Genomic DNA, 17,615 nt, shown 5'->3' with positions numbered 1-17,615 from the left:
ATTGTCTACTAGATACGGGTATGTTATCAAGCCCTTTATGCGCTGGCGCAGTTTTGTTACATTAATCTTCCCTTCGCGGTTACTGTGCCGAGTAACGGTGCAGATGGAGATACCAGTATGTATACTAGGCAAAGAGTAATATGACAGATTCGACGTCATTCTTAGATATTTTATTTTAATTTATATAAGAATATTTAGTGAACGTTTTGAGTTTTTTTTTTAATTTGTTTATGTGCTAATATTTCTGCATGGATTCGAATTAGGTTCTTGATAAAAAAAATATGTTTATTTATTTATATGGCTTACACACTCACTAAAACATGAATATAAAAACAAAAACTGTTAATAAGTAAGAATATTATTATATCTATTATATTAATTAAATAAGTAAAACTTTAATGCAATAGATACGCCGATATATATATATATATATATATATATATATATATATATATTATATTACCTAACTAGAAAACGCATGAAGTCGTTAAAAAAACATCAAATCGTTATATTCACACTAAGGCTTTGAATATTGATTGAATGTTGAGTATATTAAGTAATACATATAGTTTATTTAAATAAAAACTTAGTTGTAGCACTCAAATAAGCATCGTATTTCATCGTTTCAATCCCATTGTATTGAGTCCTAAAATACAAAAGTCGTAAATAATATTATATTGCCATTTCTGATATAGATCGGTTCTATAATAAAGTGGTAATAGTACGTATATAGATATAAGAGATCAATCTATATATTGAACCGGTAGTAAGTTAATGAATTACTGTAAAATATGATGCAGCTTGTAAGGCCTAGTTGGAAATAATGTTTTAACAAAGATTTTTAATTCATTTTTTCCAAATTGAAACATCCTGTATATATATGTATATACTATAAATAGGACAAACTACTAAAAATAAATAAAAAATAATCCTAATTATAATGTCACCTTCTAAATATCATCAAAATATGAATGTGTATGTATTTATAATTACTCAAACGATAAGCTAACCTAGTCTAAATAACTAAATGATTTACTACCTAATATTGAACTAATTAGTTCAAATACGCTTTCTCTTAAAATATTCAAATTAATTAAATATTAGTAAAGAAAATAATGTCAACGTTAAAAAATTAATTTTATTTAAACACTTGTCATTTTCCAAATTAATCTATTAAATGGCGCCGTAAGACAGCAATACCAGTTTTTTTTTCTACCATAAAAAAAAAACAAATATCAAAATGGCAATATATAGCAGAGACTAGAATTGGTCCTGGATGGGAGCGCTTATTGGAACTGGGAGGAACGAATTTCAACAGTGAAGCTTTCCGAGTAACGACGCTACATCCACATAAACATTTATAGTTAATTCTTGAATGTCTAAATGGACAATTATTGGTTAGACAAGCACAGACGTTTAGCCTCTTGAGATCAAATGAAAGACCATAGCAAGCATCATAGCAGTCCTCATGTATATTTTTCACGTGTACCATTAAAGCGTGTTGCTGTATGCTAATATGAATTTTGCTGTACTTAACGGCTTTCCCTTTGATAGAAGACCGAAGAAATGGATAGAATGTTTGTATTGGGTGTAAGTGTGGAGGTTTAAGGATGTATAGAGAAGAGTAATGGAATCACGATGAGAAAATTTTTCACGATAATAGCAAGCGGTGTTCAAGGTAATAATCTTAGATAGAAAATACAATGTTTTTATTAAATTATACAGCTTGTCAACATATTATGGAGGTTGATATCTTGCTGGATACGAGGTCAATTTGTTTATGCTTTTCAAAATAACTTAGCACGGCGAATTAATCAGAACAATTGCGAGTAAACATCATTGATGCTTATTTCGCAAATATTTCTTGATTTGTTGTGTTTTAAAATTGAATGAATTATTTTTAATTGAAGGTGGTATTAATGAAATTGATATTAAAATGATTTTACAAAATCCATATAATTTTTTTTTACCTGGATGATATAAAATATTTATTGCACTCCATACACCACCAATTCTATGGTTGACGGCGCATTGACAGTAATCATAGATACCTCCAAAATGACCTTTGGTCCGTAATTACACTGACTCACTCACCCTTGAAACCGGAACAAAGTACAAAGTATTGTTCTTTTGCGGAAGAATAGTAGACGAGTTGATTGTATCCAGCCAGACAAGTAAGTTCGGGCAAAGCCTTAAGGTTATCATAATGGAATCCTTTGTTGCAAGAGTTTAGAGAGAGAGTAGAGAGTGTCAGGGTTACTATAACATCATGGAGGCATAATACTACTCCATGGTAGCATGAAACTTTAAGATATTTTTAAAAACACCTAACTCTTACTAATAAATAATCTGATTTTTTACTACAAAACTAAGACAAAAACACTGCAACTGACAGCGTATATGAAATTGAAGATTTAAAAGCAGGGGTATCCACACCCGCGCCCCGATTTTAAGATTTCTTGATAGCATCCTTGGTCTAATAGATTGCTTTATAAGGCAGGCAAACACGTATAACAGAGCACGAGATGAATTCAAATAGCAGTTCAACTCATTATACTATGTATGGGATTTTCTGTTAAGAAATTCTCAGTAGTAGACCGACGTTTGGAAGTTTCTTAAGCTCAAAACACGTAAAGCCGATGATCCTGCGACTGAACTCTCTCCCTGGTTTTTGATTGCCATCAGTTCGGATTATTAGAGTGATTGAATTGATAGTACACTTGCGTTTGCGCACACACTTGTGCACTAATATCTCTTGCGCAGTAAACTAGTCTCTGATAAAAATGGCGGCTGTAACTGAAAACGGCCATGATTTTCCCAAATCGAACACATGAGCGTGATTCAATCTTAGTTTTAGATTAAGTGGATACTAAATATTAGTATTCTCACTTAGGAAAAAACAATTTTAAGACTGTTCTAACACATTTCATAATTCAAATTTAAATATAATTAAATGTAATCGAAGTACATAATTATTGAACTTAACAACGCAAGTTGTGTCACGACCAGTTATGCGATGATTCTGACCCAGTTTACTAATAATTGAGCAAAAAAAAAACAACAAACTGACCATTGTTCATTGTATTCAATTCTAAATCGCTTAACAGCTATACATAATGTAAGCGTTGACAATGTAGAAGATACATAATGGATACAAAGGTTATGTGGGAATTTATGGTTAATTAACATAACGAGGTATGAGCACTTTTTACTCATCAAAAGGACGTTTTCACTTGGTTGATAATAAAAAATTTACCGTTTCCGACACCGTTGTCGAATGAAGGCAAGATTTCTCATAATATACGTAATATTTAATTTAAAGTTCCATCAATGGTCTACCTACTCAAATTTTTACTTGGGAAGCTTTGACAATACAGAGATAACGGTAGCAATTTGTTGCGATTCAGTGATAAAAATTGTTTCTCAACTATTTTTTTATCTTAATTACGTTTTGTATAAAAAAAAATCAACTTCTAGGCAAAAAATAGTTCGAACACGAATCAAATGTATAACCTCAATTCATCAACGATAAAAAATATCTTTACAGTTATCTATCGAATCATATCTCTTGTGTGCCAGGACCGGACTTACGATTGTGGGGTCAATGAACTTGGCAACTTATGTTTTTGGTTTGTCGGTTCAAGGAATTAGAAAATTTCGAAGAGCCGAAAAAACAAAATGCATAGCAAACTGCTTGGCGACGCAGCGTCGTTTAAATACCCAATATAGTTTAGGGCTTGAACACATTGCTGGATACTAATTATTTTTTAATCCTTTGTGTTAACCATTATATATTATAGGAACCATATTATATACCGCATAATATTAAAATATATTAACATATCTTTACAAACAACCAATACTGCAAAATGTTTCTAACAATTCGTTTCTAACATAAACACAATTATAATTGTTCAAATGAAAATGTTGTTGATAATTATTTTCAAAAAACGAATCGTTTTTTAATTTACCTCGATAACTAACTTAATAATTTATATATTATAACTAACGAACTAATTTAATTGTTATTAAAAAATAAATATTGTAATGAGTTAACACAATATAAGAGAAAAATGTATCTAGTCTCACTATCCACAGTTTGTCCGCGTCTTTTTGAAGATATAACGAAAAATAAAATCAAAAAGTATCTATTAAATATACAGTTCTTTTTCATTGTTTTATAAAACTTTAGATCGAGACTAGAGAACAAAGAAATTCTTCGAAAACTAAGGGTCCGAAACGACGCAGACGTACCAGCAAAAACAAAACAAATATTTGGAAGTTCTTCGTCTGGACTCCGAAAGTTTCTAAATGTGATATAAAGACGATAGCGTCTCCTTGTAATTTTAATTTCGTAGAAAAATTTAAAACATGTTCCATCTATTCCAATGAGAAACTAAATATGAGTTCTCAGATGTGACCGGTGTCAGCTTGCAGTTTAATACAGGAGTACAATTATTTCTGTGCGGCAGTAAAATTACTTCCAGGTTTGTAAAAATATAATTATGAATATCTTTTTTGAAGTAATAATGGATCGAGTAATTCGGTAGTCGTTCAATTTACAACCCTAACCGTAACCGTAACAGCCTGTGAATGTCCCACTGCTGGGCTAAAGGCCTCCTTTCCTCTTTTTGAGGAGAAGGTTTTTCTAATTTAAAAGCTATTAAATTTATTTTCAAAATTGAGATTTAGTTTTATTTTTATAAAATTGTCTCTGAAAGGTATATTGTATAAAAAACTATATAGGTATGTATTTATTTAATATATTACCAGCTTATTTTATGTATATATAGGAGGCAATATAATGCTTGCTGGCGCAAAAGTTAAAATTCCTTCATAAATTTTTGTGTAAGCAATTAAGCGATAAAACTTGAGCGCCAACTTTTGATAAGTTTATGGTACTTGCTTTGCCAGGTTAGCCTTACACGTAAATATCAACATTCAACACACTGTAATATGCTAGACCGCCTGAAGGGTATTTGCTACCTAGCTCCTAATGTCGTCAATCGTCGGCATCGATTAATAAGGAAATAACGACCAAAAGGATATAACAAAAACACTAAGAAGTGTTTGGGCACAGAAAACTTATAATAGAAGACAGCCAACAGGTCTTAGCGATCGGTGACAACACCCAGGTTTTAAATACTGATCCAGTAATGGAACTGATAAGGATACGCCCGGCTAGTGAAGCAAGTATCTGGACTGATTCAAGTCAGTCAGACGAAGTCCACACGCAAGTGCCAATAATAATTACCCCAATCAGACAAACGATGCGCGAATGCATGGAATACGAAAAAAAAAATCGTTTTTTTATATATATGATTAACGTGTTCTAAGCTGTGTTTAATGCCTATTAATATATATATTTCTAATTTGGCAGGTTTTAGCATAGATTTGGTATTCAAATATAGAATTAGAGGCGACATATTATCTAACTATTTTTTTTTGTTTGTTTAGGTCATATCTTGCAATCAGAATCAATTCCTCTTATCTTACGGAGTTTAAATTTTTTATGACCTGATCAATCATCAAGGTTCTGCTCCAAACGAAGAAACTCCTCAACGGTAAACAGCAAAAACAAGAAATTTTGTATATGCTTGCATTTATATATATTTTATTACTAATCATTTATTATTATGCACTGTAATGTGTTCATATGAATGATTCATACTACTTACTAATTAATTAAAAAAAATATTAGTTGTCTAGTCTAGACACCAAAATATATAAGCTTGTTTAAAAAAATATATTAATTTAGATACCTCATTTATTGAGAAAGGTTTATATGTTATAGACTATTTAACATCACGCTACGGGTTCAGAAGAGGTGAAACCAGAGATCGAGGTTCGATAATAAAGAAGTCCTTTGAAAACTAAAGGGTCCAAACCGATACTATGTGTTATAAATTGTCAAATGAACGGCAACACGAAATGTTTAATTGCGTTATTTGTGCAAATGAAAGAATTATAATACATCAATCAGAATAGTATGAAAATGATGTTTTCTACAATGTAATTCAAAATTAACATTAAACAACAACTTTAACATTATTGATAAATAATAAAAGCTCATTCACAGTCATCCAAAAAACCTTTTAACTTATTCTTATAAAATATCAACTTCAATATGTTGTATTAATATTAAGCTCTTCCGTATATTTATTTGACCTTTATATTAAACGATTTGCGAGAAATCGATTCATATTTTTAGTACTCATAGCATTTCACTATAAAAGTACTTTAACATTGAATTATATCAGTAACAGCCTGTGAATGTCCCACTGCTGGGCTAAGGCCTCCTCTCCCTTTTTTTGAGGAGAAGGTTTGATGCTCATTCCACTAGGCTGCTCCAATGCGGGTTGGTGAAATTGAATTATATAAAATATCGTAATTTCGTCATAGCTTATATTTTTAAACATCATGTCAAAGCAAATATTTTGAACGTTCATTATAAACTTCCAATAACGATCGCATCCGCTTTTGATGAAAGATAATATCATGACCGACAAACTCTTATGTTCCACGCAACTAACTGTAAACTGCCCATTATGAAGTAAGTACTATACAATACCAACAGTACTCGTGTGACGTCACGTTCCCACAGATATGTAAAATAGCCGTCAAATTATTCACTGACATAATTGAGCAAACCAAGAATATGTATCTTTTGAATGATTTGATTAATTTTATTTTTACATTCTTATAAACATAGCATTTCTATCCGTGTTACTTTTTTATAAAAATGAAACATTTAAATGGGAATAATGCTTTTTTATACTAAATATATAATAAAAATATTTTCACAAATATTATGAAAAAATGCGTTATTTTAAAAAACAAAATCCCGTAACTACAATCGCGTACCAATCTCGTTTCGTAATGTCAACGCCCTAGCAACGCTCTTGACAATGACACGTCTCTTCCATCCATTCTAATTCCGCATCTTATTCAGATGTAGGTGGTGTAGATCCGGTTGTAGTGACCCACAAACCTCGTGCACGGGTCGAGCTGACCGACGCGACGCCTTCACTATAATTGCAATGCACACTAATCTTTTCAGTTCGCTATTACGCTTCATATTGGTCAGCCTTTCTTCAAACATTCGAAAATTATTTCAAATGTTTTACGTCATATCGTAATCGTAACATATACACGATACCTAACATGTTTTTTTGAATATTTTATACGAAAATTATAGGCATTTCGTAGCCGAAGGTACGTGTTCCTTATTAGTATGAACATCTTACATCTCATTTATAAACAAATGTTGAGTAGAAACTTGCATAAGCGTAGGTATGAAGCTTTTATGAGAACGCAAGAAAAAAATAAGAAAGGGTTTACAAATTCAAAAGCATATCTCGAACTGTCTTACTTTTTACAAGCTTTTATTCAAATTGCAATATTTGTTGATCTATTTAAGTCAAATCTTTCAAGCGGACTTAGACTTACTTCCTCGTATCCGCTGTTGAAATTTTACATGTCGGTTCAGTTCCGATGACAATATATTTTTATTGTAACCATGACTTGATTATACACCCAGAATTGGAATTGGCTCTACTCCAGATGAAGTAAGTACTCTAAGAAATTTTGTATATATTTGTTTTGAATTTTTACTATTAATTTATTATTTTCTACTGTTATATATTCCTATAAGGAATTCGTAATACTTACTGGTTAATAAATAAAAAATATTTATAGTTTATTTTAAAATCTGGTCTAGTACGGTAAAATTATGGTAAAATTAATAACAATTAGCTACCTCATCCCACGTTAAATTTTCATATTTATCGTCGAGTCTTCAAAAAAACAAACAAAATATTTTAATGAGATTATATCATTTATTACTATATAAACTTTGACATTATAAAACATTAATTGATTATAATATATTCCTGACATTAGTAATTATTAAATGAACTCAATTCCATCCAATATCCTTAACATTCAATACAATTATTATTTTTGACACGTATCATAAATATTAATATTTTATTTTATTGGAGTACACTAATGTGTTTGTAAATAATGATGATGAAATAAATGCTTATTATTATTATTATTATTATTTATTATTAGTTAAGAGTACTTTGACTTCCCAAGTATTATTTTTTACGCTGATACAGAATATTATGTTAAATAGTTATAAGTATACTATTAATATAATATATGTTATAGTTATAAACATACTAGTAAACTAGACAAAAACGTGATATATATTTTTATTAGTATGATTCCGGCAAATAGAGAGAACGTTTAATCTTATAAGGTTCTTATTTATTTAGCAGAAAAGTCGTAAAATGTTTTATTGAAAACGAATTATTCCGTACTATGTCTTGACCCTTTTAAAAGTTACAAAAAATGTGTTAATGAGGCAATTAGTTGAATACATCGAATTCAGTCTAGATGGCAGGAAATAAGCAACACGAGACGGACCCACCCACATACATACATATAGCAATAGAACGAAATGACCTAACATTGCCAGGCACAACACCTGCTAAGGTATTTCATTTCATTACACACACCTGCCCAATGAATAGGCTTTGAAATCGATGATTCAACCGTGCGTCCCTTCTTTATTTGTAGAAGTTAATCCACGACATCATATATACACAGAATACGGAATCAATAATTTAACATTATCTTTAAAAAGTAGCAGCTTGTAAAAGTCCCACTGTTGGGCTAAGGTTTCATCTTCTCTTTGAGGAGAAGATTTAAACCTTACTCCACCATCCGGCAAATGTAGGTTTTCTCACGATGTTCTCCTTCACCGCCGAAGCGAGATGAAATCAGTCGATGAACCGCGATGAATTTTTAACAAAATATGCAATTACAGTTGTGCTTGCTCGGGTTTAAACTTGAAATTGTCGGTTCAGATTCAAATCACAATAACTATACCGAGCCTATATTTAAATTAAATCCATCGACATAACTATCAAAATAAAACTGTGTTATAAATGTGTATATACTAATGAAATTCTTGTGTTCAAATAAGAAATAAAGAATATATTTGCGTGTGTTAAAATTGATTCGTCTGCATAGATCCATTAGTTTATCTACTTGAGTAATATTCATATCCAGCAATGCTCTTCTGTAAGAACTGAGTTCGTATCTCACTCGATAAATGTTGAAAGCCGACATACGTTCATACGCTATTTTGACCCTTAACGCATTATTATTTTTGTAGTCAATGATACATATTACTTTCTAACATCTCATGATCTTGGTCTGGGGTGAATTTTGAGTTTTTTTTATAGAATATTTCTAACAAACCTCGCCATGGAGATGTATATTTGAAGTAGAATATTTATTTTTAATGAATGGAAATAGAAAATAAATGAATATTTATTTTATAATGCACAGCTAATAGAATTTATAAAAGGAATTTTAACCTAGCCTAGACCGGTTACTGCAGAAATCACCGATTATTCAGATTAATCAAAAGTTTTTGTCAATTGCATATCTGTACTGATATTATAAATGCGAAAGTAACTCTGTTTGTCTGTTACGCTTTCAACGTTAATCCACTGAATCGATTGAACCACTACTGAACCACCGAACCCTAAGGACGGACATAGGCCATCTTTTACCTAATACCCGCCGCTTTCCCCCTAACACGCGGGTTAAGCCGGGGACGAAAACTAGTAATAAATAAGTTAGCATAAATAGTGCATATTACAAGCAACCCACATCAGAGCACTGTGAGAAATTTACAAGCTGTTATGTAGTAACAGCTATACAATATTTCCTTCCACATTTTTTAAAGTACTTCAACTACAAAACCTTTAATGAATTATACACTTAAACCTTCCTAATGAATCACTCCACCCATTGGTGAAAACCGTATGAATATTCTATTCTCTAGTTTTTGCATTTATCGCGTTTTTACAGACAGACGTGTCTTTGTTTTATAATTCCTATGTAGTGAAGTATATAGTACATAGGTCAGAAAACAGTTGATTTTGATTTTAAATTTTAATTTCTACGGAAATACCATGGCACCGTCTGAATGTCCGCGTGCAAAACTATCTATTGTACAGATGCCGTTGTGACCTATATTTTACATTAGACATGAATGTCTCGTTGATTCTACTAGATACTTATAAGGCTACAGGTCCTGACGTTTCCATTTCAAATTCCATTGCGAGCCAATCAAAGTATCTTGGTATTTCTGTTAAGAAATTCTCAACAGTTAGCTGTCATTCAACGAACATCTTAGTTTTACAAATAAGTATCAATAATTCAAATCAAGTTTAATAAAATGTACTAATGATATAAATTGTTTTTTTTATATATATATATAGAATAGGAAGGCGGACGAGCATATGGGCCACCTGATGGCGAGTGGTCACCAACGCCCATAGACATTGGCATTGTAAGAAATGTTAACCATCGCTTACATCACCAATGCGCCACCATTGAGAACTAAGATGTTATGTCTCTTAGGCCTGTAATTACACTGGCTCATTCACCCTTCAAACCGGAATACAACAATACCAAGTACTGCTGTTTTGTGGTAGAATATATGATGAGTGGGTGGTACCTACCCAGGCGAGCTTGCACAAAGCTCTACCAACAGTAATGTACAAAGCTCTACCACCAGTAAAAATAGAAATTGTAACAGAAATTGAAATTGAAAATCAATATCAACTGTTTTCTGACCTGTGTACTATATACTTCACTACGACGAGCCGGTTGGCGTGGTTAGTAGTAGATACTTGCCTTTCACGCCAAAGGTTGTGGGTTCGATTCCCACCCAGGACAGACATTTGTGTGCGTGAACATGTCTGTTTGTCCTGAGTCGGGGTGTAATTATCTATATAAGTATGTATTTACGAAACAAAAGTTGTATATGTAGTATATCAGTTGTCTGGTTTCCATTGCACAAGCTTTGTACAAGCTTAATTTGGGATCAGATGGCCGTGTGTGAAAAATGTCCCAGGATATTATTATTATTACTACATGGGAATTATAAAACAAAGTCCCCCCCTACACGTCTGTCTGTGAGAACACGATAAATGCAAAAACTATAGAACAGAATATTCATACGGTTTTCCTTTCATTTCGGTTTTATTTCCTGATAGCTACAATGTTGATATCTTCAAATCCAGAGTAAACAGGTTTCTTATAGGTAAGCGTGCTACATCCTAGACCGTGTCGATGCTTAACATCAGGCAAGTCAACGGTCAAACGCTGGCCTATTAATTATAAAAAAAAAGGTTTTCACCAATGGGTGCAGTGATCCATGAGAAAAGTTTAAGTGTTTTGTGTAAATTAACTGAAATATGATTATTGTTGAAGATGTAGGAAAAAATCACGCCGACTGGGAGTTTTGCTGGTGTGCGCCTCGTAAACCAATATAGCTATATGTATTACTACATAAATTGTTTATGTAGACTCCGTACTGGACCCTGGGAAGTCGGGACGAGTAGCTTATAATTTATAAAAAGAGCTCAAAATTACATAATAAAATAGTCTTGAGCACTACAAAACGACACACATTCGACTGACCTTATAAAAACATACTCTTATGAAATTTTGGAAAGATCCACACGTAGACGCAGTATAGTAAAATACACGTCAAAAATGCTACTTATTTATTTATATAAAAACTACTGTATTGTAAGAACAACGCATAATTTTGATACTTGGACACGCATAAAAAAACAGCGACGGATAAAAGTTTTTTGATCGCCGCATTGCGGTTGATTCTTATATAAAATTCATGGTTCGTGTATAGACAATATGATGGCATTGTATGATACACAAAAATAAACTAACAACGAATAGGATTAAATAATAACATGTATCGAAGTTAACTGCGATTATTTTTACAATAATAATAGTATGATATAAACAATTTTTTATCTTTAATATTTAAAAACAAAACTGCCCTAATAATTGAATGAATGAACGAATTTATAGCTCGTGTTAGTCAGGAAGATGTAAGGATTACATCATACATCCAAATGTGTTCAGGTGTTTTAATGTTATGGTGGAATAAGGAAACTATGAAATATGAACTTTTCGGACAGTCCATGTTTCCAGTTCATCTATCCAAGTTATCCTTTGATATATAGACGGCCGCTGGGGCAGAAAGGTTCTCAAGTGGCGACCTACAAGGTGGACCGACGACATAGAACGAGTCGCGGGTAGCCGTTGGATGCAGGCAGCGCAAGACCGGCCGACGTGGAAATCCTTGGGGGAGGCCTTTGTCCAGCAGTGGACGTCTTTCGGCTGATATGATGATGATGATGATGATATTATTTATAAATTTTCACTATAACTTTTTTTTTAAATGTTCCACAATCTATATATTTTACTAGCACTGCGCTCGCGTCATATATTAGAGTTGGTAAATAACAATTTCCATAGCTGTTTCATTAAAGATTTTCATACAAATTTTCATCCTTAGTCCTTCATATTTTTAAAATCCTTCCTTAGCGCTAACCCACTATGCAAAAAGAACCCGTAAGGAAATTTTCATGGTGCTACCTCCAGCAATTTGAGCTGTGCGTTGATATGTCTGACGGACAGCCAATTATTCTTTTTTATATATATAAATAACGATACGCATATTTTAACTCTGGTACTGAAATAGGTATATATAAAGCACATCTTCCAACATCAAAGCGCCATCAACCTTCGGAACTAAGATTTTATGACTATTGTGTCTGTAGTTACACTCATACTTCAAAACGGAACGCAACAATACCAAGTATTGCTGTTTGGCAGGAGACTGTGATGTGTATGCGTTACGTAAATATTGCTCAAAGCCCAACCACCAAGCAAAATTAATATTTAATATAAATGTTATTTAAATTATAACCATTGTAGTTGTGTGGATTAACTAACATTTTATATCATAATAGAATAATTGTACTTACATTTTGACATCGCGCTGAACCGGATACGATCTCAATCACAGAACCTTTAAACAAATTCAACGATTAACTTAACACAAAGTGAAACTAAAACAGTCAATTGTTATCACAAAATAAATATATGCACGTAAACTAGACCGTCGTTGTCGACTTGTTACTTTGTATGATAAGGAGTTCTTACAAAACTCTATGAAATGAATATATATATTTTTATATTTACTATGTTAAGAGCAGAGATAGTTGACACGATATTATTATTGCGTTCAATATGACACAGATTTTTTTATAACATATGAGCATATAGCTTTTTATTATCTCATTGTTGAAAGCGTTTATCTAAAATATGAATAGTCTTATAAAATATGATGATTTTGTTATATATATATATATATATATATATATATATATATATATATATATATATATATATTATATATATATTACAGATACATATTATATCCTCCAGAATTAATAAGTAGCTTCGTATGATTCTCTTTAATAAGAGAACGAAGAAAGATAAGATGAGTAGTAGTCTATTTACATATTAATACGTAAACAACGAAAATGACACATTAATCCTATATCGTTTGAAAAGTAACACGGATTTGAACAAAAAAAAACCGACCACACGCTTTAAAACTTCAAATTAAATTGTGATTTTTTTCACGTATATGATATATTGCAAAAGTCATAAATTTAATGATTTTGACATTATCCAACGTAAATATTATTTTAATAGTACCTAATGACTAAATTATGCACGCGATTATAATTCAATTTATATTAAATTCTATAGTGATTGTACAAAGTTATATTTGACTTAAATATTTATTTATTTTATTTTGGAACCAAACGTTATTTATAATAAAACTTAACCAACAAAGTTCCCAATGATAAATTAACATATCATATTAAAGACAAATATACCAGACAGAAGACGCAAAACACAAGTGAAATAAAAAATACAAATTAAATACTTTGATTAATTAAAAAAAATATTTGAATTCCTTTTTCAATGTTTGTAATTATTCAATTATTGCATATAATAAAATTTCAATATACTTTATTTGTTATGTGTGATATGTTAACCCCGTCAGTTTATAAATACGAGTAGGTATTTTAAAGACCTAAAATTAAGTTATTTTAAAAAAAATCTTATAAAAAATATTCGACTAAAATCATTTAAATATTAATTAGAAACAATTATTATGGAGATTAAGCAATAGGACACACAAAGATATTATAATACATATTAAATAATAAATATTTTTAGATTTCATGACATTAATATTTAACATACAAAAAATATTCTTTATACTTTACTTACTTATGTTTGTAAAGCTTACATTGAACAGGAACGTATAATTATATAATTAATATTAAATAGATTTTGTTGATAAGTTCACAAAATATAATAATTTTTCCTTGTCGAGATACCATTTAAAATGTCAATATCTGTTGACATTTCATATTTGATTTTTTTTTTCACGCGCCTTTTAATACTTTAAGGGATCGCTTGCGATTAATTGTGTTGCCAAATAAAAAAAATGTGTAAAAACCAAATAAAAAAGATATATAAATTAACATAAAATGTAAATATTTTCCATCTAAAAAATATTTAGCGGCTGACTTAAATCAAGTTACTAAAATAATTAAGAATTGCCGTAACATGGAAAAAAATAAGCAACTGCGTGTAAGCAACAAAATATTTTTTAAAATTAATGTTACCAATAACGATGAATCTTTATAATTTAGTAGTTTAAAGCAATATCAAGCTTAACGTAACAGTTGTTAACAGTACTTGAAGACTTAATTGAAACAATAATCCGATTCGAAGGACCACTACTAGTTTTTTGATCTTTCGAAAAAAAAAAAACAAATCTATGAAAATCTAGATTTTTTTGACAATGCGATAAACGTCAAGCGACTTGAATATACACGCAATTAACATATTACATTTTATCCGAATTGCGATTCAAATGGAATTAGCGGCATTCTTGCCACCATTCCACGCGGTCACGATTTGTACAATTGCTATTTTTGTTTTTTATTTGTATATATTCAAGGCTTTAATGTATATAATGCTTGTGTCTAAAAATATTTAAGCAACTGTTATATTGTTTCTTCTTATACATATGAACGTAATACTCACTAAGACTTACGCTATAAATAAATATAATAAATAATTATCCAATTAATAAAGAAACACATAACAAAACACAATTTCGAGAACATATAATTTACCTCTAAAATCTTAACTAGCTTAATACATGGCCTATGAAATGGACTTACCTCAATCATTTTGTTACTAACAAATGATACAATTAAGTTTTATCGTATACATTTGTTATTAACATTTTATTTATTTAGTTAAACGAAGCAAAAATATATTTGATACAGCGTAACATAAAACGTTCGGAGTCAAATTCCAATTTCCCTTGTTTACTTGAGTATTGAATACACCTATTGTTCAAATGATTCAATCGAAATAAATATTTGAAGATCTCCATTTTACACTGTATTTTATACAACTTACGTATTTTTTAATTTCCAAATAATAATAAAAATGTATAACTGAAAATTTAGAATCGTAAATTGAGGGTGGTATGAGAAATTTCAAATGGCCCCTTTTTTATTTTCGACCCTTTTAGTACGCATTCTATCGATAAGGAATTTACAGTTAATCACCTGTCCAACGTCCATGAATCACAACCCCTATAGCAAATAACATTGGCTCGCTCGTAACTACGCTAACGAGTAGCGCGGTTTTTAGTGTTTAATTATTTTGAATATGTATTTATATAAAATAAAATATTAGAAGCCAATTAAAAGGTAATGCGTGATAGTTTATAAATAGTGTTACAATTGATTTTATCAATTGTAACATTTATGTAAATACGAGAATGTAATGTACTGTTAAATAATGCGGACAAAAAAGGATTAAAAAAAACAAATTTGTGTAATGTAATTAGTGAAAAATGTTGTAAATAATGAACGAAATTTAAAATAACTTAAACTTACTCGATTTTTTTAGTTACTTGTCCAATATTTTTTCACATATCCCGGTTGTAATATTTAATTATACTTTAAAATCTAATATTTACACATTATTATATAGTAATTAAAGCTGTAGGTTTATATTGTTCATAACATGTACCTATAAATAGGTATTCAAGAAAAATGATTAAAATCACAGAGAATGTATTAAATTTGTCTATATTTATTTATAATAGGCACCCTTACGGCGCCTAACGTAACTATGAACGTAGTTCATGCCACGAATTTTTCACCCCTAAAATACGTTTACGCATGCGTACATTTTTAGGTTATTAGCTGTCTCTTTCTACCTATTCTAACTAAAAAGGGCTAACAATACACGGTGACATGCGCACTTATACACTAATATTGATGGAAATAGACTTTGAATGTATTTTATAACATATTATAAAATCTTCTAATGTTTGATAAATAACATTATTTGTGTTGTTTTTAATGTTTAATAATTTCATAAAATTAAAAACCGAATAGAAATACATATTCATTACAAATTAAATTTGTATAAAAGTATCAGCTAACTACTAAAATTTTACGGTAATATATTGACATGTACATGCAATAGAACAGTGGCGCCATCTATCTAAATACCAGTGCAAGTCGACGCCCCCGGTAGTTCCGACGATTTATAATGCGACGGGTCTGGTTGCGGACCGACTCGAGTGCGTAAGGATTTAGTTAGATGCCAGCACCTGCCGTGTAGCGGCTTTTCACGTAACGCACTATCCTTGATCCGCCAACCATATTCGCAATTGCTAGATTCAGCAAAGTAGTATTTTTTTTCTGGCAAGATTTTTCCACGCTTCGTTAAGTACTGCTCTCGCCCGTATTCGGGTTTGGACTTGTATATAATTTCTTCTAGATATGGATCAACTGGCCGCATAACAGGTTCAGGAGTTAAATCATCGACTGCTTTTTGAAGTCTTGGATCCTCTTTTAAGTCTCCGAGACCCACGTCGACAATGGAATGTCCGTGGCGGAGATGTTTGACTCCAGGTATGAAGGTACCGTCGCGTATTGCAGTCTTTCGTCTATTTAAACCAGCAACAACGTGATCTCTTGTTATGGTAGGCAGGCCACCCACCATATTATGAGCTATGACGTCAGTTTCAAAATAATTTGTGGGTTCACGAGTAAGCGTAGCCGCTTGCTGTATCTGTTCCCAGTGCTTATGAATCCAGTTCAGACGTAACCGGTTTTCTTTTTCATAATTTTCAATAAGAAATATTATAACCGCTGGATTAGTGATATCTACCAACGGCATTTTAAAAATAGTTACATATAAAAATAGCACAAATAAAACTTACGTTTAACGCGTTGACGTTATTTTCGTTTTCAAAACTGTTAACTTCAAAATGAAAATGTCACTAAGGCTCTTCGTCGTGCCAGATGGCCAATTACAAAATAAAGCTGAGATAAAAATATCGTTTGCCCTGTTGCGATAAAAGTAGCGGTAATACCTGTTTCCAAGAACTTTCTAATGTTCTTTAATAAATTATAAAGTCGGAAAGTTCAGTTTTCTATAAAATTTTTTGGTTGGGATACTTGTAACTATTATTCTAATTATGCGGCATATCTCCATAATTATAGAAATATTCAACATTTGGTTTCGAATCGTGAACAAAAAACCTAAATTTTAATTTTGAATTAATTAAAATTAGATAATTACAAAGCAAC

The 17,615-nt window shown here is 31.0% G+C and overlaps 2 protein-coding genes across 2 annotated transcripts in view; both read right to left on the bottom strand.

The window, feature by feature from the left end:
* LOC126771830 (long-chain-fatty-acid--CoA ligase 5) overlaps positions 1 to 12,930 on the bottom strand; it is a 65,095-nt gene extending 52,165 nt beyond the window's left edge. The window contains exon 1 of the mRNA XM_050491958.1: positions 12,888 to 12,930. Within this exon, the coding sequence (XP_050347915.1) occupies positions 12,888 to 12,897 (10 nt within the window). The 5' untranslated portion in view covers positions 12,898 to 12,930. The remainder of the gene's footprint in view (positions 1 to 12,887) is intronic.
* A 3,526-nt stretch (positions 12,931 to 16,456) lies between these two features.
* On the bottom strand, positions 16,457 to 17,255 carry LOC126771874 (uncharacterized). The gene has a single exon (XM_050492035.1). It carries the CDS (start codon positions 17,200 to 17,202, stop codon positions 16,522 to 16,524), a length of 681 nt encoding a protein of 226 aa, XP_050347992.1. The 5' UTR covers positions 17,203 to 17,255; the 3' UTR covers positions 16,457 to 16,521.
* Between the last annotated feature and the right edge of the window lie 360 nt (positions 17,256 to 17,615).

Source organism: Nymphalis io, chromosome 11, assembly GCF_905147045.1.
Source record: "Nymphalis io chromosome 11, ilAglIoxx1.1, whole genome shotgun sequence".
Taxonomy (NCBI): Eukaryota; Metazoa; Arthropoda; class Insecta; order Lepidoptera; family Nymphalidae; genus Nymphalis; species Nymphalis io.
The sequence above is the reverse complement of the archived record's forward strand: the minus strand, read 5'-3'. Positions and strand labels throughout refer to the sequence as shown.